Source organism: Anguilla rostrata, chromosome 18 (assembly GCF_018555375.3).
Source record: "Anguilla rostrata isolate EN2019 chromosome 18, ASM1855537v3, whole genome shotgun sequence".
NCBI lineage: Eukaryota > Metazoa > Chordata > Actinopteri > Anguilliformes > Anguillidae > Anguilla > Anguilla rostrata.
In genome coordinates, this window is record NC_057950.1 from 9,852,408 (window position 1) to 9,875,361 (window position 22,954).

The following is a 22,954-nucleotide window of genomic DNA, read 5'->3' on the forward strand; positions in this document are numbered from 1 at the left end:
GCTTGAACTTTGAACTTTAGAATCCCTTGATGACTGTCCTAAGATGGGGCACATCTGAGTTCTTCATTTGACTGGACAGTCTTGGGGTTAAACTGTCCGATGCAGTGGTGCCAGTTTACCTCAGATTCCCTGGGACTCTGTAACGAAAGAATCCAGTACCTGTCAGATCTGGTCCTCAACACCCTCTGGTCCAGAAAAAAGAACATGCCCAGGAAAACCATTCCACTCTGCTGTTTTAAACTTTATTTTTAACATGAATCATTTACAGATGCAGTACATGCGTAGTCAAACAAAGAAACCCTGGTGTGAATTGTCTGTTGACTGCAGATTTTAGTAATGTATCGTTGTCTTTTTCACCTCTGAGTTTATTTCATATTGATGTCGTGCTTGATGTGGATCTCTGTATGATGTGGCATTATTGCATTGTTATTATTATAAGGAAAAAGGGCTCTATTTTAGTCCTCTAATGTAAATCACCCACTCAGTGTTCTCTCGGTGTGTGTGGCATTGTTCCCAGTTAGCACACACAGGGGCAAAGGGTAAACACAGGCTAATGTCACAGCTTCCAGCTCACACACACACACACACACACACACACACATACACACACACACACACACACATACACACACACACACACACACGCACACACATACACACACACACACACACACACACACACTCACACACACATACACACACACACACACACACACACTGAAGAAAGTGTCTGTTACAGCTGTCAGTTCACTCTTAACTCTACAGGAAGTGTCTGTTACAGCTTCCGGCTCACACACACTCTGCAGGAAGTGTGTCTGTTGTTAAGAGCTGTCTCTGATTGTTCCTCATCTGACACCCTGCTCCAGCAGGTTGTTCCTGTTACTGTTGTTCTCTCCTGTTCCTCGAAAGCTACTGTAAAGTGTTTCAGTTAAAAGAGAAGATCACTTGAAACTGTTCATCTGTCCCACTTTATAAATCTCACAAATGAAGTCTTTTTTTCCTAGACTCTTTGAGCACTTTAAGTGATAAGTTTGGTTATCGGTCAATGAGACAACCGTAACAAGGGTATCATGTCAGAATGCCAAATGTGTATCACTGTTTTTTTTACCATGGGTATCCATTCGCAGCCTAATTTCAGGGCTTGAGTGAGGTGCAGTGCGGTTTGGAAATGAGAACCAGGCCCATGGGTTTGTGGATTGCATTTGGTTTGTCCGGCCAAACGCTGCTGTTTCTGGGTTTATCCTCAAATGCTTAATGCCACATGAGCTTTTGATGAGTTTCAGACTCCTGAAGGATATTATGTAATTTGTGTTTTGCTTGTGTGCTTACGTGAGTGCGCATGTGTGTGCTGTGTGCTGCATGTGTGTGTGTACGTGTGTGTGCATGTTTGTGTGTTTTTGAAGAGGATCCCTCGATCCCTTCACTGTGATGGGCATCGGGGACTTTGCCGGGTTCGAGCAGAGCGAACGTGTGTGAGCCGTTAGGGGATGGGCTTTACGGTTAGAGAGTCAGACTTGGTTCCAGTCCTTCTGTACTGGCATCTGGTCTGCAGAGTTGTGGGAGGAGACTGTTCATTATTTGACCATCATCTAAAGGGTGGGGGGGGTGAGTGGAGTACTCTTCAAACAGACACTTCCTCCCTCGGCTTCAGTGACAGGAAGAGTGCGGTGGGAGGACACGCCTGCGGAGTGTCACAGGGTCTGATTGCGGCTGTAGGCCCGACACGGCTTCCTGCATCTCTGATATGCGCATGCCGGCTGCGCTGCTGCAGCTGCAGTAATGCAGCAGGGGGACTGCGCAGCTGAAGCAGCCGGGGGCCAGACTGAGCTGAGCGGGCTGTAGGTGAGAGGTGAGGAGGGGGGTTTACCTGGTTTGACTGAATCCCTCCCTCCCTGGGGCCACGCTTTGGCCAATGGCATTGTGTCCCACAGGGCTCCTCACCAGCATTGGTATGGTTCAGAGTACCACAGAACTGCAGCCTGGTTATTATTAGCTAAAATATTAGCTATTCATATGACTGAAAAGTCAGGCCTCTCCCTCTGGGATCGGACCACAGTGTACTATATTGGGAATCAAGCCTGGAACCTTCCGGTTACAGGCCTACAGGCTTTTTCACCAAACCCAGCACCATCATCGAGTCGTCATTTTTATCTGTAGACTGGTCACAGTACTTTCAGATCCACATGAGTAGCGCCCTTTTCAGTCAATCCAAACTCCAAACATGGAATCCGAATTGTAGCTACGCCACAGAGGTTTATTTGTAGCTGCCAGCTTCTCTGCGAATCCCGCCCTCTGCTGCGTCTTGCTCGTGTAATAGCGCGATTCAGCCAGCAGACCAAATGTTCCCCTTGGAACGACAATAAAGCCCAATGTGAAACCGGAGTCGGGCGCGATTAGTGTTGCAGTCGAGTTGTCCCCCGGTTCTCGTCGAGTCGGGATGGGCCGGGGTGGAGGTGGGGGTGGGGGGGCACGGTTGCATAACCCTCCCTGGCTTGTCTGACAGACGCCTTTATCGGGAACACCTGGACTGCAGGTCTGAAGGCTGGGTCTCCGCTGCGCCCGTCCCGCTTGCATGCGAGCCCCCCCGATAGCATCTCGCGCCCCTCTGGAATGCGACCCGGCAGCGGCGTCTCCCTCTGATGGTCTGACGGCCGCATGTAAATAATACACGCGTGATTAATGGCTTGTTGCTGTCTGTGTGTGTTTTGTTGTGTACGGCGACGACGTTGTGTAACTGTGTCAGAGTGGATGGGACGTGTGGAGGAGGGGAGGGGAGGGGTGGCAGTGAAAATTGAGGTAGGGTGGTGTGTGCAATGTGGACTCCACCCGTGCTGGAACTGTGTGAGTGCCACTCCCTTGCTGTGCTGAGATCGCTCTCAGTTAAACCCATGAATCCCGGTGGCCTTGAAATTAGACGCCGGCGTCTTGCAAGAACGTTGTCTTAAGTTATTGTTTTTATCTGTCATTGATTCAAGGTGCAACACTATTACCCATATACCGTTGTAAAGCTTAGACTCTTCGCACTTCACAAAAAACTCATCTTGATGGGTAAAGCCACTAGAGATAACAAAAGAAATAACTACACAGTTTTGACAGAAATTGGCACCCCAGGTTGATGATTGTGGTATTTTATAGTCCAATGGCTGTCCGCAACACCTGGGTCATGACCAGCAGCCATTTTGCCCCAGAACACAATTCGAGCAGACAGAGCTGAGCGCACCACATAGGCAGCAGAGTAGCGCAAGGTGGGCTGGTCAGGCGGTAGACCACGGCGAGCAAGCCGGTCAGCCGGTAGTGAAGCCAGTAAAGGGGGGGCGGAGAGATTGCGCTTGATTGACGCGGTGAAGACACACGCCCTGTTAATGTGTGGGAACTCTGTGCAGCTTGGTTTCTCTTTTCTGCTCCAGGGCTCCAGGTAGCTTGCCATGTCCTGATTTCATGGCTTTATGTGATGTGATAGTATCATGTTTTTTCATGATACATGAGGGGGGGAACAAACCTGACGGCCCTGCAATAATATTGCAGCGTGTACCATCTCTTCATTTCAGGTAGCGAAACGATGTTTATATAGAGTCCCAGGTATTTTTATTGATGTTGCTATTCCTGGGCTTGGAGCCCAAAAAGGCAGTGCCTAGGCAATGTTGAATTTCGTTGAATTGCGTGGTGCTGTCTTACAAGAAAAGCTTTTTAATTGATCATATTTCAGGATAATATTTCATATAACGGGAACGTTATTGAGATTCTATACACTAGAGCTGATTTGTTGGCCCCTGGGGTTGCACTTTGGTAGGTGTGTGCCTAGTACAGTATAGCATGTAACAGAATTTCTGTAACAGTGCTATTTTTATTTAGGCTACAACCTGTAATGGATATTTTTATCTGCTTTTCTGGTGTATTTGAGCAAAGGCAGCAAACGTATATATAGATTTTCAGCACGTTGTGAATTCTTATCATTATTTAATCATAAATCCAACTGTATTCTCTATGCAGGTCTGTGATGTCCTGTAATTCGGAAATGTGAAATGAAAACAGACAGGGAAACATGAAATGGGCTTAATCAAACATCCACATGAATACAGTGTGAACACCACAGGCAGTTACAGAAAGTGTGCCCTGTAGATGGGAGGAGTCTGAATCCGTAGTCAGTGCAGGTCTCCCTGGGAAATGTGGTCCGCGTGTGCGATCGGCACGGAAATGGGAAGCAGCTAGACACGCCAGCATGAATTACTGAGTCGAGAAATGCAGCGGCAGCAGTGAGCCTGTGATTTATGATCGCAGTGCTGGGATTCTGCCTAAGTAATGACTCGCCGGGCCAAAAGTTTTCTCTTTGAGTCAAAAAAAACAATTACTGCCTCTGGGAGTGAGAGTTGTACGAGATCACTCTGTGTTTTCTCAATAAATCTTTGAAATATGAAATAGGAAACACCCTCTGCAGACAACAGTGGTGTACCTGCTTAACTCACTGGTGCATGGAGGCACATCAGAACTGTTAGTATATCATGGGTCTATGTAAGGCATGCTATTCAGTACAATATAGATTGTTGTAATTGTGTCAAAGATGTGTAAATCAGAACAGGGGTGGTTTATTTTTTCTGAAAGCCTTTGTGAAGACTCAGACCCTGGGTTTTAAAGCAGTGAGGTGGTGTTGCATGTCTGACAGCAGTGGGGATTGTACGGTGTGCTCTCATCTCATCTCCTGAACGATATCCCCTTCCCTCTCCAAACTCCTTTAGAAACACACGAGCGTGTCTCCGTGTGCCTGGTAATGATGTAGCGGAGCCCTCCTCTGTGTCGCAGAACTGCGAGCGGCGGCTAACGCTGTCACTCTTTAGCCTTTCAAACCTCTCCGCTGCGTAAACCAGTCACCGAAGCTTGCTTTAGTTCTCATGCCTTTCCGCCCGATCTTGTACCATGTGCGGTTTTCTCTTAAAACTCTCCTCCAACATTTTTTTTTTTTAAAAACAGACCGTAAAATTTAAGAGCCGGTTAATTGCGTGGGGAGTTATTCTGGAGAGCTCTCGGCCGTTTGTCAGGGGAGCCGTTTAGCCTTGCAGGGTTCCATCGGCAGTTTGTCTTTCCCGCTGATGGACGGGAACACTGTGCTCGGTTTGGTGTTTTAGGGTGTGTCCACTTTCTTTTCAGTTGGCTCCTTCTTTTAGTGAATTCTCTGCACAGAGTTCTGCTCGCTGAAGGAATGAAATTTCGAGAAGGCCGTGTGTGTCTCTCCCCGTGGTCCTCTCCTGGCTGCCGCCCCCCCCATGTCCCACACCAAAAATCCCATTGCACCAATCAGCCGTTCTAATTGGTACGCTGTGGGAAAGGAATAAAGACAATTTGAGTAAAGGTGATGAGTGAGATGAGCAATGTGAATGTGGTGGCATGACGGCATGGTTAACCCCTGCACCCACTGCGGGGTTGATTGAGCTGCTCCTCTGGCAGCCACATTGTGATTCTTCAAATGAGGCTGAATAGGGTTCAGTCTGGATAGGTTTCAGGAGAGAATAGGGTTCAGTTTGGATGCAGCCGAGGAGTGTTATTTTGCCAGTGGGGGGCAGTATTCCTTGTGGACCCAGCAGAAACTGATGCCCCAGTGCAGTGAAAGGATACTTCGCTGGGGGGGGGGGTTCACACAAAATTCCACAACCCACTTCTCGGTATCAGGTCAGAATGTCTTCTCTGAAAACGCACTTGGCAGCGACTCAGTGACCTTCTGAGTGCCTGAGGGAGTGAGTGGGAGTGAAAGTGTACGTGTGTGAGTGTGTGTGTGCCCTGTCCACGTGCATGTGTGTGTGTTCTGTCCATGTGTGCATGTGCATGTGCGTGTGTGTGTGTGTTACCGTGTGTTTGCATGGACGCAGCTGGCTCTGTGATGATTGAAGCCTTGATTACAGATCTGAAAAGGGGGTGTTAAGCTGTATGCTTACTCTCTGATCCTCACATCCTGTCCCGCACTGATTTTAGCTGTCCTTGAATTATCCCGCAGCGTTTGCTCCACGAATGCCTGATTAGGGGTCAATGTGACCCCATCTCCAAATATTAAGGGGTCAGATTTCTCAGCGGACGGGTCAGTGTGAACCACCATGAAATGAAAAGGAGCTAAAGAGTGTAGCCTGGCTGTTTTTGCTATCTGTATCAATATAATTTTTATTTCGATAGGAAAGAATTTTATGTTGTTTATATTGATTATGGAGGATGGTGGTCTGTTTCTATCCTGGAGGAAACAGGGCTTAGTTGAACATTTGCTGTTTGTGAATGGTGTTCTGGCAGATGCTGTAGGTGGGGTGTGTGACTGAGGCCTGGTGTTTTTTTAATTTTATTTATTTATTTATTTAGTTTCCTTGTTAATTGTGATTCATAATGCAAGCCACCGGAATGCCTGATGTTTCCTTGGAAGCCGCTCACCAATTGCACCATCAAAGTGCTGCTGGCAATTGCAGTTGGTCTCTAATCTCAAGTTTTGGTCTAGTACATGAGCTCACGCGTGCATTCACGCACACAGTCACATGCTCACACGGATGCCCGTGAATTGAAATTCCACCTCACCCTTTTGCATAACAATGCTTGTCCTAGGCAGCAGTCTTCCTTACTATTGTTAGCCCTCAGTGTTTGGAAAAAAGGATTAAATAAGTCTTGAGTCCCTGCCGAACATTTGACTCTTCACCCTCTTTGTGTTTGGCTAATCGGGTGGGCGTTCCAGCAGGTGTACGCAGTGACCCAAAAGGACGGTCCTACAGAACATTGTGCGGTGCATTAGTTTGGAGAACCAACCGCCCTCCCTCCCTCCCTCTTCCTCTCTCTAACTCTCGCCCATTCTTTTCCCCCCCTATTGAAACTGATAGGAACTAAAGTTACCGAGCAAAGAGCCCAAAACAAGAGAAGGCAGCCCCAGGCGGGCACGCCTCCCACCACACCCCCCCCCCCCTCCTCTCTGGATAGAGCAGGGGCTTTTCACACCTCTCTAAAATAAGCTTTACATAATGAGCTGATGTCTGTGATAAGGAATGCAGCGCAGGCCACATCTCTCTGTGAACCTGGTGTTCAGGATCCCTGATCGCTTCTTATCTATAAAAGTACAGTTTTATAGTTTTAAAGCATCAGAACCCCCCCCCCCCCCTGCCCTGATACTTGTTTGGGTAGGGTGTGCCTTAACACGCCTCAGCCAGAGTGCCCACTCAAACGCGGCGGTGTTCTGCACGTTCTACTTTCGCCTGGTCTCTTACCGATTCGGGCACTGAAATGTTCAGATTTTGTGGCGCGCCTCAAACGTTGGTCTTCAGCCAGGCGTTCTGGGGGCAGAAACCTTTCCTAATGTTACCTCAGGTCATCTGCGGATCAGGGATTGTGCTCTAACAACTTTGCTGACGGTCCTGTGTACTTGCATATTTATAAATGAAAGTACAGCGCAAACTTTCGGCCATCATGTGTGCAGGTATAGAGTACAAGGAAACGATTTTATTAAGTTGCAGGTCTGTTCCATAGACGGATGGACGTAAATTATGACTTGCTGGAATACAGCTGTGTCATGGTCCAAAGGTGGGCAGTTGGCTACAGTTACGAAATGCTGAATACCTCACCGATGCTGGTTATCTTTAATGGACCCACACAAGGTCTGCAGTGTCAGTGGCAGTTAGGTGTAAACCATAGAATGTTCATGAGTATGTGAAATAACCACCTAATTGCCTACTGCCACTTGAAGAACCATACCATACTGCATCCTACTAAATCTGACAAGTGCATGTTTAGTCACACACAGGGCTCTTGCCTGAGCTTTGTGCCGTTGCATGACGACAGCACGTCCACACATAATAACATCATTAAGCGTGTTTTCCATCGTCCGCGTGGCTGTTAGGCATTCGCGGTATAAACGTACCCGAGGGCAACCCGAGTTTGTTTGAGAAGGCAAACGCCATGATCAGCTGGCTGAGTAAATCGGACCGCCATCACTTGGTGGAGGACCAAGTCCAGTGACTATAGAACCCTCTCAGCGGGATGGGGTCCGAAGTACCTTTTTGAGTGTTTTGGGCAAAGTGTGCGCCCCTCAGAGGACCCTGGACTCCCTGGCAAGGCGCGGGCCAGGTTAGGGTCTCTCAGCCCTGGGGCTCATACAGGGACATCAGGGTCCACAGCCAGCAAACCAGGAACACCCAAACACCTGGTGGAACCACAGGAGATCCTTCCAGGGAAGGGAATTCCCTGGAGAAAACACTCCTGAAGAGACCACATGACTGGCGACCCATCCCAGCCGCTTCCTGCTCCTGCAGGGATGGAGGTCTGAGCTGTGACTATGAGCCTCTGGAATGCGTCCCCATTGTTTCTAACCTCGTCTCGCTTGATTTATCACTCCGAATGACGTCAAATAAAAGATGTATGGGCCTGCCAAACGAATTGCATACTTCTTTTATTGCCTGTTTTCAGATGTACGGGGAGGTGTGTCTTCCTGGAGTTGCTTGCGCTGGGTTTTTAACCGCGTTCGTATGAGTAGCTGCGTGGTCGTTGATATTGGCATTGTGTGTTTGCTTTGCGGGCCTCTTTACGTTGTAGCCACTCGTGGGCAACTTGACGTCTCGGCTCCTCCGTCTAGAGGCCTTTCCTGTGAGAGCCGCGCTGCAGCGAGCGAGGTCTGCTTGATTGACAGGTTCCGTCGGCCTCTCAGAGCGCGTGAGTCGGAGCGGGCGGACCTTCCGGGTTCCCGCGGTTCTGTCGGCACCGCCCGGGTCCGTCTCCGGCGTCTCCGGCGCTCTCTCCCCAACAGAGGGGCCGTTGTGTCGGCCGGCGAGCCGCGGACAGCAGCAGAGGCCGGCGACAAAGACCGGACGAGAAGCTAACAGTGGAGCAGTGTTCTCCCCACAGACAACGGCCCCACAGTCCCGGCGGTTTAAAATAAGCCCCCTGTGAGGCCCGTTCGGGTCACTTTGGGCTTTCCCTGTTACTGCACGCCCGGGTTATTCCTGCATTGTTTTTTATTTTATTTTAATTTTTTTATTTTTTATGGCTGTCAGTGAAACCAGTGCTGAAAGGGGGGGAAACAACCACCATCCTCCCGCTTGATTGGATTCACATTTCCCATACTGGCCTATCACTGTCCAGCGTGTCACCAGGGCCTGAGAAAATAGCAGGAAATGAGATGCAGATAATTTGCTGTCCTCGGTATGTGGTGTACTGTGCTTCAGCTCACTGAAAGACCCAATTTCCAGTTTTATTGAAAAGATGGCCTGTCAGAATCCAAACAGAGAGCTCACTGTGCGCTCATGCTTTTGAGCTAGCTGTTTTGCCTGCGCACTGTCAGCGGTTGGGTGAATATAACGTGCGGCCATGGGCTTGGAAGAGCGCAGAGCTTGCTCTCCTCTGCAGCGCGTGCTGGTCAGCTGCCTCTTCTTCTTCACTCTGCAGTCCTGTAGCTGAGCTGCGCAGACATTGCAGCTGGGAATGCACTCCACACACCCAGGATCTTTTCTTCCACCTGTTTACATGTTTGATTGCTGCACAGTTGTGAGGCTGTGGGCCTTTTTCCACACGTGTGACTCACCGCAGTGCAATCTGCATGTGTTTTTTATGCGCTCGGGGGAGAATCACACATGCACGTTCTCACGCACACACACGCACACACGCACACACACACACACACACACACACTCACACACACTTACACATACACAAACACACACACACACTCACATTACACACATGCACTCACACACACACACACAAACACACTCGCACACACTTACACACGCATACACAAACACACTCGCACACACTCACATACACACATGCACTCACACACACATGCTCATACACTCTCACACACACACACACACACACTCACACACAGACACAAGCACACACACACAAACACACACACACTTGCACACACTCGCATACATGCATGCACTGACACACACATGCTCATACACGCGCACTCAGGCACACTCATACACTCACACGCACGCAGACACACGCACACACACGCCCCCTCTCCCCTGTCATAATGACATTCTCACCCCGCGCTCTTTGCATAAAAGGTGTGTGCGCCCCGCTGCTGTCTGACACGGAGTACCAGCAGGATTATAGCATCTGGGGAGAACGAGGCTTTGATCGGCCCGCTCTCCCCCCCTTACAGCAGGCATCACTCAACAGCGCAGACGGCTCCACGCTGCGCGCCTCCTCAAAACGCCCCCACGGCTCCACGCTGCGCGCCTCCTCAAAACGCCCCCACAGCCCCACGCACAAAACACATTCATCACAGGCTGCTGGGACAGTGGTGAAACAAGCGCGTTAAATGATGGCAAAACTTAGGAAGTCTGTTGGGACACATGAAAGGTGAAGCCAGAGATCTGTGGAGACCTCTGTGGAGAGGTCTGCACCCTGTGGCTCTGACCTGTGCCCTTTGACCTTTGACCTGTGCTCTACGTTGTTCCCGGAGGTTAACATCACACAGCAGCCCATTTGTGTCCTTTTAGACTGAAAGGCAGAGTAGCTGATTGGTGCTGGTTTATCACTGGGCCACTGTTGTTGTTTTCACTTCCCCAGTCTCTCGCTCGGTGGGATAATTCAGTCTGTTCACATTTCATCACTTCTCACCTCCACAGATTTCACACACGCAGAATGGAGGCAGTCCCACGAGCTGTAAGAAGACATACACACACACACACAACACACACACATCATAAACATACGCACATGCTCTTAATCACATATGCATGCACGCACTCACACACACACACACACACACGCACACACAAACACACAGTTTCCTGACAGTATATGAGCCCATGTGTTGTACAGACAGCGGCCCGTGCTGCGCTGCTGTGTGTGTTTCTCTGTGTGCTTATGTGTTACGCAATGTTTTCACCGTCTCCCATTCATAATCTCAGAACAATGGCCGGGAGTGAACTTCAACCTGGCTTTGAACGGAATCCTCCTCCTTGTCCTAATTTTCTTTTTCTCTCTTCCTCCTCCAGCTTAAACATGGCTTTTATGTGATCCTTATAGCTCTCTTTTTTTTTCTCCTTTCTTCTGCCCTTCCCCTCCCCCTTTCCCTCTCCCTCTCCCTCTCTCTCTCCTTCCCTCCTTCTCTCTCCCTCTCTCTCTCTCTCCCTCCCTCTGTCCGTTTTGCAGGTACGCCATACTATGTGGGCTCCTGTCGGAGTACGAGAGCGTGCAGAATAAGATAAAGAACGGCTATCTCTTCAAGGTGCGTGCTTTTGTCAGTTTGATTGACAGCGCAGGCAAGGCGGGGTTTTCCCAGCACACTTAGAGCCCGGGGCGCTGCCTGGGCTGCTTCTTACACAACCTCCCCGAAAAGGATGAATCGCCTTCCGAACGTCAACAGCGCAGAGCGCGCTCCCCGCTCCTCTCCGCCTCAGATGAGCCTCTCCTAATTTGTAAGACGCCCACCCCCCTGGTTTGGCTCCAGCGGTCCGCTTCAAAACACGACACCTGTTTGTTCCTGAAGACGCTCGGGAGAACGCCCGCCAAACGAAGCCAGCGCCAGCGCGCCAGCGTCGGCTGCAGAGTTGCCGTATTAATATTTGAAGCACGATTTGTCCTGTCTGTGCGTTACCTGAGTGTGCCTGTTCGTCCCGTGTACAGGCTGCGCTTCAGCCTGGACAGCTGAGCTGAAATGACGTTCGTTACGAACTCGAGGGGGGATGAGAGGGGCGTTGGCCGCGTGTCGGTGTGGCGGTGGCCAGGGGTGTAGGATCTGCCGTCTGCTCACGGAGGGGCCGAAGACACCACAGTACGGCTGGTGTGCTGCTCCATGTAGCGTGTATCTCCCCTGTCAGATATCTCTGAAACTGCACAGTACTCTGACAGAAGAACTGGGAAGTGGAGAAGGGGAGAGAGGGAGGGGGAAAGAGAAAGTAAGAGAGGGAGAGAGGGGAAAGGAAAACAGCAAGTGGGTCCTTATTATAAAGTGTGTGTGTGCTTGTGTGTCTCTGTCTCTTTGTGTGCGAGTGTGTGTGTTTCTATGTGTCTGTGTGTGTCTGTGTGTGTGTGTGTGTGTGTGTGTCTGTCTCTCCATTTGAGTGTGTGTCTATGTGTGCGTGCGTGCGTGTGTGTGTTTGTGTGTGTGTTTGTCTCTGTGTGCGTGCGTGCCTGTGTGGAAATGTTTGTGAAATAGCTGTGGTTATTGTGACACAGGATTGAACAGGTAAGAGAGAAGCAGCTGTTGTGTGTGCGTGTGCGTGTGTGTCCAACAGTCCCCCCCCCTCGCTTATTTGCCTCCCCCCCGTGCTTTTTTCAGGATCATCTGGATAAAGCGATCGAGCTGAAGCCGCAGGACCCCCTCTCTTACTACCTCCTGGGCCGCTGGTGCTACGCTGTGAGTGCCAGGGCCCGGGCGCCGAGCGCCGCTCCTCCCATAAGCCCCCGTGCGGCCTCGTCCCCGCGCCTCCCCGCCCCAGCTCAGGGAGACGCCAAAACAACCGTCAACAGAGAGAGAGCCTGACCTACATTCGGTCGGCACGCTTAACTCTTACACTCGCAAACAGGGCGGCGAATTCTGAAAACGAGCTCAAATCGGTCAAACTGAAACAACAAGGTGGTGACCTTTGCATTTTGGGCGAATGTTGACTGAGTACAGGCCATTGGAAAGTAAATAATTTTCATTTTAATAGCAGAGTACACCGCTTAATTGCACTATCCCTCTATATAGGTAGACATGTGTTTGAGGGTTAAGGTGCTCGGCTCAAGGGTGTGGAGTTTTGCTCCAGCTGGGATTTAAACCGGCAACCTCTGAGTGACAAGCCCAGTTGTGGCAAGCACTAACCAACAGAGAGACCTGATTCCAAGTGCATTGAGCAGCAGTGTGGAGTGGCGGCGACAGGTTTACACACTTGCATGCATCGCCTAAAAACTTCGGTCCCCAGCAATTGGATCAAGAAACTCTGACTAACTTTCCAATGTTGCTCTGACACACGTACAAACACAAATATTTAGAGCTTAGATCAAACAGCCAAAAAGCAGCGAGCTGAAAGTAATCAAAATGGGAAAGGGTGTAGATTATTGATCTTCCATACGGGCCGATTTAATGCATTCTTGCTTGCGTTTTATTTGCGTTCCTGCATTGCATGCAGGTTGCTCAGCTGTCGTGGATCGAGAGGAAAGTCGCCGCGACCCTGTTTGGAGAGCCACCCAGCGCCAGCGTCCATGACGCTCTCAAGAACTTCCTGAAGGTACTGCACTCCTCCGCCTCTCAGCCAGCCCTCCGGCGATACAGTTTAGTTCCTGTTTCAAACACACAGGTAGACCAACATGTTTGAAATATTATCAGTTCTACTGTTTCCCAGTATCCTGGACTACTCCCGTGTGTGTGTGTGTGTGTGCGTGCGTGCGTGTGTGCGTGTGTATGTGTGTGTGTGCGTGCATGCGTGTGTGTGTGTGTGTGTGTGTGTGTGTGTGTGTGCGTGTGTGTGTGCGTGTGTGCTTGTGTGTGTATATGTGTGTGTCCCACACTGATTGTTTGCACACACACATCTCGGGTGGGACGTATCGAGTGTTAGGCTCCGTAGGCCTTAAGCCTTCTTTAGGCTTGCGCTCACTGCAGGGAGCGTTCACCTCCTCCTGATCCCTGAGCCGTGGACGTGGTTATGCATGTGCGGCGAGCCTGTCGGAAAGCACAACCCTTCCCGTGCTCACGCATACACGCTGGCGAGCGCATCTGTTTTCGCGCACGTGGTGATTTCACCCATTCCCGGGCGCACACCTGAAGGCGGTGACCTCCTGGAACCCGGGACTGAGAACGGGAACGTCCAGATGTTACCCCCCCGCCCCCCTCACAGCTGTGCGCTTCGTGCCCAGCGGAGATCTGTGCCCGGGTTGTGTGTGCCAGCCACCGGTTTTGAGAGCCAAACCCCAGTTATTTACAAAGGGCCCAGACTCTGTTCTCCCAGCCTGCCTGTTTATATAGAGAAATGAAATGGCTCCTGGCCAGGATTCCCATGCAAGCTCACGACTTGTATATTTTACCCATCAATTTTATTTAAGTGGTTTGTGTTGTGACTTGTTGCTCCTTGCCTGAGGTCTTTGAAAAAAGGCTGTCTGGCTTCAGCAAACACGTTTTAGCGGCTTGTCCAACATCTGCAGGCAGGGCTGGATTTGAAATGAGTGGCGTACACTTCTGTCTCATCTCTCTCTCTCTCTCTCTCTCTCTTTAAAAGCTGCAGCTTACTGGGTGCCAGTGCCAAAGTCCAGCGTTTTGTTTGGACCAAGGTGCACTGCGGTAACCTAGGTTGCCTTTTCATACAGTCCTTCTGAGGGGTTTACCCCCTGTGTGTGCAGTCCCGACATTTGTCCTTGACTTGGACAAACAGTTACCATTTCTTCACAAATAGGCGAGTTTCGTAATCACCTAAATCCTCCCCCTAAGTTGCAAAACTGAATTTGAATGAAGAGTGTCATTTTCTTTCACCTTGCAGTACCTTGCTACCCACATTTGCAGTTATGTTGCACAAAATATGAATATATATATATATATATATATATATATATATATATATATTGGTCTGGGGTCACTTATTAGGGGGTTTACCTGCTGGGGGGGCATGGTCTGGGGTCACTTATTAGGGGGTTCTGTGCCTGTCGGTGCAGCTGGTATGCTTATGTAATTTTCTGTCCCATTGTCCTGTCATTATTGCTGGTACTGAGAAGCCTATGCTTTACTCTCCCCGTACAGCCGTTAAAGCCGATCCTGTGCACGTACTCCGCACGTACCCTGCATGCTGTAGGTCATGAGGAATTCACATGGTTAAAGTTTCCCTCAAAAGGGGGAAGTCGGTGTGAGTGTGTGTGTGTGTGTGTGTGTGTGTGTGTGTGCGTGCGTACAAGTGCGTGCGTGTGTGTGTTCTGTGGTTTCTCGCGTTCTAATCTGGCGTTGCTTTCCTCCGTCCCTGGCAGCACTACACAGCTGCTGGTGCGCTCACAGCCCAGGGGAAACCCACGGGGAGCCTCGTGCTCTTTGCTTTTCTGTGAAACGGAAACAAATGAACTGGGATTCCTTTTATTATCCGGTCATTACGGTCAGTCCCCATTGCTTCCACTCATCTTCGTTTGTGTGTTTGTTGTGTCCTGCAGGTAGAGGAAATCCACCCAAAGTATTCCAAATGCAACTATGTGTTTTTAGCCAAGGTAAGGGAGACCTTCCACTGCATGCACCTTTTCAGTTGCCTCAGCCTAGTTTGTTTAATGGGTGGGACTCAAACCCGCTCCCACATGACATTTATAGTTTAACACATGCACTGTACTATTACTGTACGTGACGTCCTGTTGATGTGTGGAAGTCGCCTTATACAAACTGGACGTTTTTTTGTTGGTTCCTCGTCTGAAGCTTGTGGTTTGGTCTCTCCCCAGTGTTACAAAGACCTGGGTCAAAAGAGACAGGCCTTGGAAATGTGTAACGCGGCGATGTCCATGTGCACCGTCTCCAAGGAGGTGAGTAAAAGCGGCCCACTGCTGCCGCCGAGCGGGCTGGAAGCGAAACGGGCCCAGATATTGGACCCGGGCTTGCAGGTCTGACTGGGCAGGGTGTGGAGGCCCTAACGTTAGAGTGGCCAGGCTGAATGCTTGGTTGTAGACCTAAATTGAGACCAGCCATATGAATGACTACAAAACCGTCAACATAGTTGACTGTTGGGTTCAGCTTAGGCCTGGCATAGTATACTTCTGGCAGTGGGCTTGGATCTAGAACCCTGACTATGAGGCAGCCTCGACTGTAGGGTGGGATCTGAACCTGGCCTACAGACCTGACCGTAAACCCGGGACGCACTGTATGTAGCAGCACTGGCCTCACAGGCCCTGTGTGTATCCCATGATCTCAGCTGCTCCACTGGCTGATTCACTGATTGTGAAATGACTGTAATTAAGCGTGTAACAGCGTTGGATCTCGCTGTTGTTTGAGGGAAGCAGGTGAGACAAACGGACAGGTCTGAGCTTGACTCCCATGGGGGATTTCCTGGCTTCTGTGTGGGAATGCTGGCACTGTGCTGCAGTCTTTTGGACCTCAGACTCGGGACATTCTGTTGCGCACTCATTAGGGCACTAGACTCCAGGCAGTGTGCTGCACTCATTAGGGCACTAGACTCCAGGTAGTGTGCTGCACTCATTAGGGCACTAGACTCCAGGCAGTGTGCTGCACTCATTAGGGCACTAGACTCCAGGCAGTGTTCTGCAGTCATTAGGGCACTAGACTCCAGGCAGTGTGCTGCAGTCATTTTGATGCTATCCTCAGGACAGTGTGCTGTACTTATTAGAGCAAGAGCACTGGGCTCAATGTAGTCTCCTGTAGTCGTGTAGGCACTCTAGTTAATTCAGTGTGCTGCAGTCATTATGGCGCTATACTCAATTTAGTATACTGTATTCATTAGAGCACTACACTCAATGTAGTATGCTGGAGTCATTAGAGCACTACACTAAATTTAGTGTGCTGCGGTCGTTAGAGCACTATACTCAATGTAGTGTGCTGTAGTCATCAGAACACTAGATTCAGACCTGTGTTGTAGTCATTACGGTACAATACTACACTCTCACGCACCCCTCTCTTTTTCTTTCTCTTTCTCTTTTTCTTTCTCTCTCTCAGGATGAGGAGGCCCAGAATGAGCTCAGCTCTCTCCTTCCGTCACTTAGTGCATAAGGACACTGTTCCCCCCTGTGGGAGGGGCAACCCCCCCCCCCACCAGCAATTTCGGGACCTTTACTGGACACTACATATCTTTCAGTGTCTTTTTTAGAGCATTACCTTTCTTTTTTTAACGGTTTTACAGTGGGCCCTTCTGGAGCAGGTGCTCTGTGTACAGGGCTGGAGAGCGCTGGTTAGCGAATGCAGGATGGATAAGGGTGGACGCAGTGCTCTGGTATGCTCGGGGGGGGCATCCTTTAAGATCTGTTGCTGCTGGAGGAAACACTACCACGCTTCTCTGGTGTCATTGGCATGGTCATTCCAGTTCGGCCGGATCATCCCTACAGTCTGCTGGCGTTTCAGGCTGGGAACTGGTGCCGTGGTTCGTTCCCATTTACAGCGTCCACAAAAGACAGAAGGACAGAAAGAACCAGAGAAAGAGATTGGCTCCATACCATCTGGTGTTATCTCCGACTCCTGGCACAATGGCCTCCTGTTTCTGGTTCTTCTCCCCAGAGCATCCTAAAGGAGGCCGGGGGTTGGTGTTGGCTTGTGAAATTCTTCCCCTCCTTCCCTTCACCTTCCACTGTTGTCATTTGAGTTTTTTTGTTTGGTTTTTTGTTTGTTTTGTTTGTTTTTTTCCAGTGAGCCCATTTGGCTGCTAGACAGCCCTTTTAGGGACAGTCTGTGTGGTACTTCAGATCAGAGGTGTGTTGCAGCTCACCTTTAACAGCTGATGTTTTATTTCCCCTGCACTGTTTGTGAGCTGTTGGGCCGGCATCCCCATATAAAGCTTGGTTGATGTGAGTTTTATGTCTGAGGCGAGCTGAAGGGGGGGAGAATGTAGCACAAATACTCAGCTCATTACATTCACCAGGAATTCTGGCCTATCACAAGGAGGTGATTTATTTTATTTTTTATTCCTCCCGCCCAGACAGACAGGGAATCATTGATGTTTTAAATTTATGACAGAAGTCAAACATCAGCAGCCTATACTGTATAGAAAGAAAGATCAGAGGCACTGATACGCTCCCCTTCAGAGTTTACTTTTATGAAAGGATCATGTTTCCTGGATTTGAGTCATGCAGCAAGTATAAGTAGCTGTGTTGTCCAGATTTTTATGAATGTTTTTAAATATTTTAAATTAGGGTTTTTAGGGGAATTATGTCTGAAATTTTTAGTAACCTTACACCTGCTGGTCTGTCTGTTGAATTGTGTTGCACGGGGAGGGGTGGTTTTAATGGATTACCATTTTGTCATTATTGTTTGTACTGATATCCTGTAATTCATTCTTATTGAGACCAATTACTTTACTGTTCTGAAATCCAATGGGTGAAATACTTGAAGGTTTAACATTTTATGTTAAAGTTCATGAATGTACATAGTTTTCGTATTTTAGGGGTATGCACACTCATGTAAATGAACTTGTAAATTACAAAGTACTTATAGCCCTATATCTCAAAACTTTATATCTTTAAAACCAAAACTTTTCTTTAAAAAGCATTCATGCTGCAATAAAGCTCACATTGCACAATTACTGATTGAGTATGTGTGTGTGTACTCTAGTAATCATAACAATAAACGCATTTTCTCTCCAGGTTCCAAAGTGGAATGCTGAACATAATTTTTGTGTTTATTACCAAATATTTTAATCGGTCAGACTCCAAATGTGAGAAGCACCAGGTGTTTTAAACAGGCCGTTGCTTGATGGTAAAATGTGAAATATGCATTGTTGGTTCTCAGTCCACAGTGGTGGATTAGTGGCGTCAGAACCATGGTGGAGTCTGTCAGGGACTCTTGACATTCGGACTTCACAGCCTGTGGTTTTGGAATCACGTGTGGGTCTTAAGTGGGCTCGAGATGGGATGTGAGATTAATGTGGAGACCCACGCGTGATTTTCCCCTTACAAATATTCATGAAGTCAAACAAAAACAATGAAATGTTGCCATTTGGTATTGCAGAATGATATCAGGATCATATCAGTGGCAGCTGATAATAGCTTAAAACTAAAAATGCACACTGGCTGATTAAGATTTGTTCTGATATGATGACACGTGCTAGCGCCAGTGACTGGGCCGCTGGACAGCTCGGCTTTTCCGTTGCGTTTTTTTTTGTGACGGGAGAGTGTCCGGCCTCCCCTGCTAGCTGCCGCCCGTCTCCCAGCTCCCGGAATCACAGCGTTCCCACAACCTGGACTCATCTCCTGACCCCGGAGGCACCTGGAACACAGGTGAAATTACAGAGGGGAGCTCCTGCGGGGTAGGGAAGGGAAGGGGAGGGGCGAGGGTAGATTTTAACTTGGGTCCTGGGAAATTGACCTGACCCCCTCCCCCCACCTCCTCCTCCCCCCTCCCCACGTTCCACATGCTTGGCTACGGCAAGGAGTGGGACCTCCTGTTGCACCTCCTGCGCATTCTGCTGCACTGCTCCCCCCCACCCCAGAGGGAGGGCCTGTATTTCTGACCGCGCCCCAGCCACTGACCCTGCTATGTTCTGTTGGAGAAAAAAAAGAATGGGAAAAGAGCATCCTCTCAACGGCCTCTTCCACACCACCTTCTTTTTTAGGTTATTACTGAACTTTATTGGACAACTCGGCCAATACAAAATTAAAACACAAACATACACAAAACGATGTGTTGTTTGGAGCCACGGTACAGGCTAAAAGTATTAGGCCTCCTGTGGTTTTTAAAACTCCCACTTTGCAAAATGGCTGGATGGACTTCCAAAAATCTGTTTAATTGGAATTGACACAAAAGGAGACTATTTTAAGGAAAGTTGTATTTTTAAGTAAAACTCTTTTTTTTTGTTTTGATAGAATGGTGAGATGTGAATTTTTCAGACAACAAATAAGAACTTTAATCAAACAAATGCAGTTTGGTTGTGGGGATGGGAGTGGTAGGTGTTGTGTTGGAATCCAGGTCTTTGTGTACTCCTCCCCCAATGTGACCATGTTTTATCTTTTGTGGCGATACTGTCAGTGAATGCGTAGCTGGTGTAATATCTCTCTCCTTCCCTCCTTTCTCATTCCTTCTCATCTCCTACACATTCCTGTCTTTGCTTATCATAGAAACAACAATAAATAAATAGTTGCCAATGACCTCAAGCTGTGATTAGGATTTTGCAATGCTAAAGGTCACTAGAAGGGGGATTCTGCACTTCCAGCTCATGCCGTGAGTGAAAGATTCATTATGTTTCAGTCCGCTATCCAAAAAAATGAGCACCCCTCAGGCTGCCAGGGTGGTCCCTCATACTTCTGTCCTCCTTGTTAAGTCTTTTCTTGACATCACCTGTCAGTCAGTCTCATTACCCCTCATGGTCGTTGATATCCACCTCTCTGATGGGGAGGGTCACTGCAATGTTGGGCATCTGGAACAAACTCCCATGTGCATCAAAAATGATGCATTTCTGTCTACTAATTTAATGTCAATGTCAAGCGAAGAGGGGTTCTATTGATTACCACAATGTGAGCTTTTAGCACATAATGTAATTCGCGCTGGGGCGAGTTTGATGAATTTCTACAGCACTCAGGAAATACATGGTAGGCTCATCATATAATTCTACTTCACCGTGGCAGCCATCTTGCGATGGTGCTACATGCAGTATAAAATTGAATGGAATTAAATGGAACCACGTGACCACGTTTCCCTTCTAGGCTTCTCTCTTCCGTTAAAATAATGGCGTTTGTTAGCGGCAGTCGCAGTGAGCGCGGTAAAGTTCGTTTACAAGTGAGTACTCGGTGAACTCGATAATTCGCCTCTTCCTCTTTGGTTCGTGCGAAATTCGTTGCCTTTTGTGGTTCCTTTACCGTTAGGACGCTTCGGAGCAGCAGGCCGTTGCCTTCGAATGAGAGTGCAGGCAACAAGGCACCTGCCTTCCGTTTTAGACACAGCCCTTGCATACGTACCCCTTAGCTTGTGGCCTCACTGCAAGATGCACTATTATTTTATTTGATGGCCCGATGCACTCACCGTGTCATAATTCCCATTACCTAATTGTTGCATTCAATTTAGGATTTTTGGGTGGGGTATGCACTCAGTCTAATACAATTGACACAGATGCTGAACATCTTGTTCAGCAGAACAACTTTGCCCCTCCCTCACACGGTGCACCTGGTGCTTTATTCAGTTCTGTGATTTCAATGCCAGATGTACTCATACTAAATGAACGTGCTAGTCTAAGTTCTTGTAATTTTGGTAACAAGGTGAGTAAAACTGACAGAGACTAATAGATGCTATGCTATTTTGATATTAGTTGCTATCAATATTCTACATTTGTTAGAAATAAACATGCTTTACCGTTAGCTCGTAAGTCACTCAGGCAAGTATTAGTAACGTTACAGGTTGTGTGTATGTGCCCTATTTAGTTACCCGACCTCGAAATGCAGCATTACTGCCCAAAAACATCGTTATAGCTAATGCCGTGAGTGACTGAACTCAAACGGATGCAGTGCCTTCGCTTGCTAACTAAGCTAACTGTGTTAACAATAACGCACATTCGTGGCTTGCATGCTTGGTTTGTGTCTCAGCACCTTAATAGTCGTAACTGTACCAGCTATGTTGTACCATCACGTATAAAGTTAATTACAACACGGTTATCTGTTGAAGCCTGTCGCTTTTTTATTTTTATTTTGTATGAAAATTGTTTGTTTGTTGTGTCAGTTTATGGAATAGTTTACTTAACTTTCTTACAATCTACCGAGCAAGTCCATGTTTAATTTGCAGGGCTTGTTAGATGTTGTATGATACAGTATGATAGAGTATGTATCTCTGACAAACACCCTCGTAAATGTATGCATCTCTGGGGGTACCCCCCTTCTCCATACCATATGGTCCTAAAATGTGTATGCACAGCCCTACTTGTGATTGCAGGAAATAAGCTTTCTACCATAAGCTCAGTTCCCCTAAGGTGGTTTATAAGGTGAATGAACGCCGTCTTGGATTCCTCCCGATGTTATTAGTTTTATATTCTAAGTTTGCACCTTTCTTCCTTGCTTCCAGGAGTGCATGACTGTGGTACACAAGAGCCCCTGGTTCACCTGAACACCCTGCCGTGTGCAGCGGCGTGTTTCCTGCAGCCTGTTTCACGAACCGCTGTGAAGGAGGCGCTTACAGGTCTGAACCCCTCCCTTGTCTCTCTCCCTCTCTCTCTCTCTCTACCAGCTGACACGTTTTTTCAGAGCGAGAAAAAAAAAAGCACGTGCCAAGGAAAAGCTTTTGTGCTCATCAAGTACAGCAAGGCACACGCTGTACTCTCTGGGTCACAGTGAGGTCATGGGAAAGTGAAAGGGTATATCCCATGATTCCTTGTGTGGAGAGGGATATTACGATTACCACATTGTCATATAATACGTAAAACAAGGGGTTGGGGGGGTTGGTGGGACAGCTGTTACTCCTTGCATTTATGCCTGTTGGAAGGGCAAGGCGGGACGGAGAGAAGTGGGGAGTACTAATTTTGGGAGTTCTGCTGGCAGTGGGTGTAGTGGCAGAGTGATAGGCTGGCCTCCTCTCTGCAATCTCGCTCCATAGAAAGTGACCTGGATTCCTTTGGGTGCCATGCTCTCGCTGTTTCTGAAGGTAGAACTCAGGTCCTGGCAATGCTGCGGTCTGTCAAGACCCACATGGGCACTATGAAGAAATGGGCTTCCTTTTAACTGGAGAGATCTAGCTGGGACAGTGTTTGTGCCCCTGTACTCTCACTATGTACATATACTCAAGAGTAATATCTGAGGTTGAGTCATTTCCATGTGTGTCTGTGGCCATGTTCTCTCAGAGGCTCACATCAATGCAGAGTGACATACTAAAACTTATAGCCTATACATTAAAAAAATGAATTTTATTTCTTCCTTGGATCTACTGTTATTGCTGCGTTCCAGAGGTTAAAGATCTAAAGGCTGAGAAGGTTTTCCTTTCTTTTTCTCCTTCTTGTTCCTCTGGAGGTGCTTTGCAGTTGGTGGGGGGTGGGGGTGGGGGTGGGGGTGGCGGGGGCATTGGTGGCAGGGTTAGCTCAGCGGGGGGGGGGGGGGGAAGGAGGCTCTCTCTGTATTGTGTTTTCTTTATCTGAACCTGTCACGCACTCAAAGCTCCTGGTTGGCTGCAGGCCCCCACGCCGATAACACACAGGATGTTCTGGGATGGCTGATAAAGCACTACACTGGGAAAGAGTTGCTATGAACACTCCCCTTTTGTTCTGGGGATGCATGGAAATGCCACTCACATGGCTGCAGGCTTGGCTTTGGTGTGAGATTACTTCATTGCCTAGGCTTCAGTTAATGGACAGTTAGGTTAATTTGTTTAAAAAAAACAAAAGCATTGAGACAGTGATGCAATTTTTGTTGTTTT

General features: G+C 48.5%; 2 protein-coding genes across 3 annotated transcripts in view; both read left to right on the top strand.

Annotated features, from left to right (window-relative positions):
• The window catches only part of LOC135244607 (regulator of microtubule dynamics protein 2), a 32,774-nt gene extending 14,622 nt beyond the window's left edge, over positions 1-18,152 (top strand). For both annotated transcript variants that reach the window (XM_064317041.1, XM_064317040.1), the window contains exons 6-11: positions 11,119-11,194; positions 12,248-12,325; positions 13,080-13,178; positions 15,076-15,129; positions 15,352-15,432; positions 16,577-18,152. In XM_064317041.1, coding sequence (XP_064173111.1) covers positions 11,119-11,194; positions 12,248-12,325; positions 13,080-13,178; positions 15,076-15,129; positions 15,352-15,432; positions 16,577-16,630 — 442 coding nt within the window. In that variant the 3' untranslated portion in view covers positions 16,631-18,152. The remainder of the gene's footprint in view (positions 1-11,118; positions 11,195-12,247; positions 12,326-13,079; positions 13,179-15,075; positions 15,130-15,351; positions 15,433-16,576) is intronic.
• A 2,512-nt stretch (positions 18,153-20,664) lies between these two features.
• The window catches only part of nanp (N-acetylneuraminic acid phosphatase), a 44,922-nt gene continuing 42,632 nt past the window's right edge, over positions 20,665-22,954 (top strand). Inside the window, exons 1-2 of the mRNA XM_064317065.1 lie at positions 20,665-20,817; positions 21,614-21,727. The gene's annotated coding sequence lies outside the window, so the exon portion shown is untranslated. The remainder of the gene's footprint in view (positions 20,818-21,613; positions 21,728-22,954) is intronic.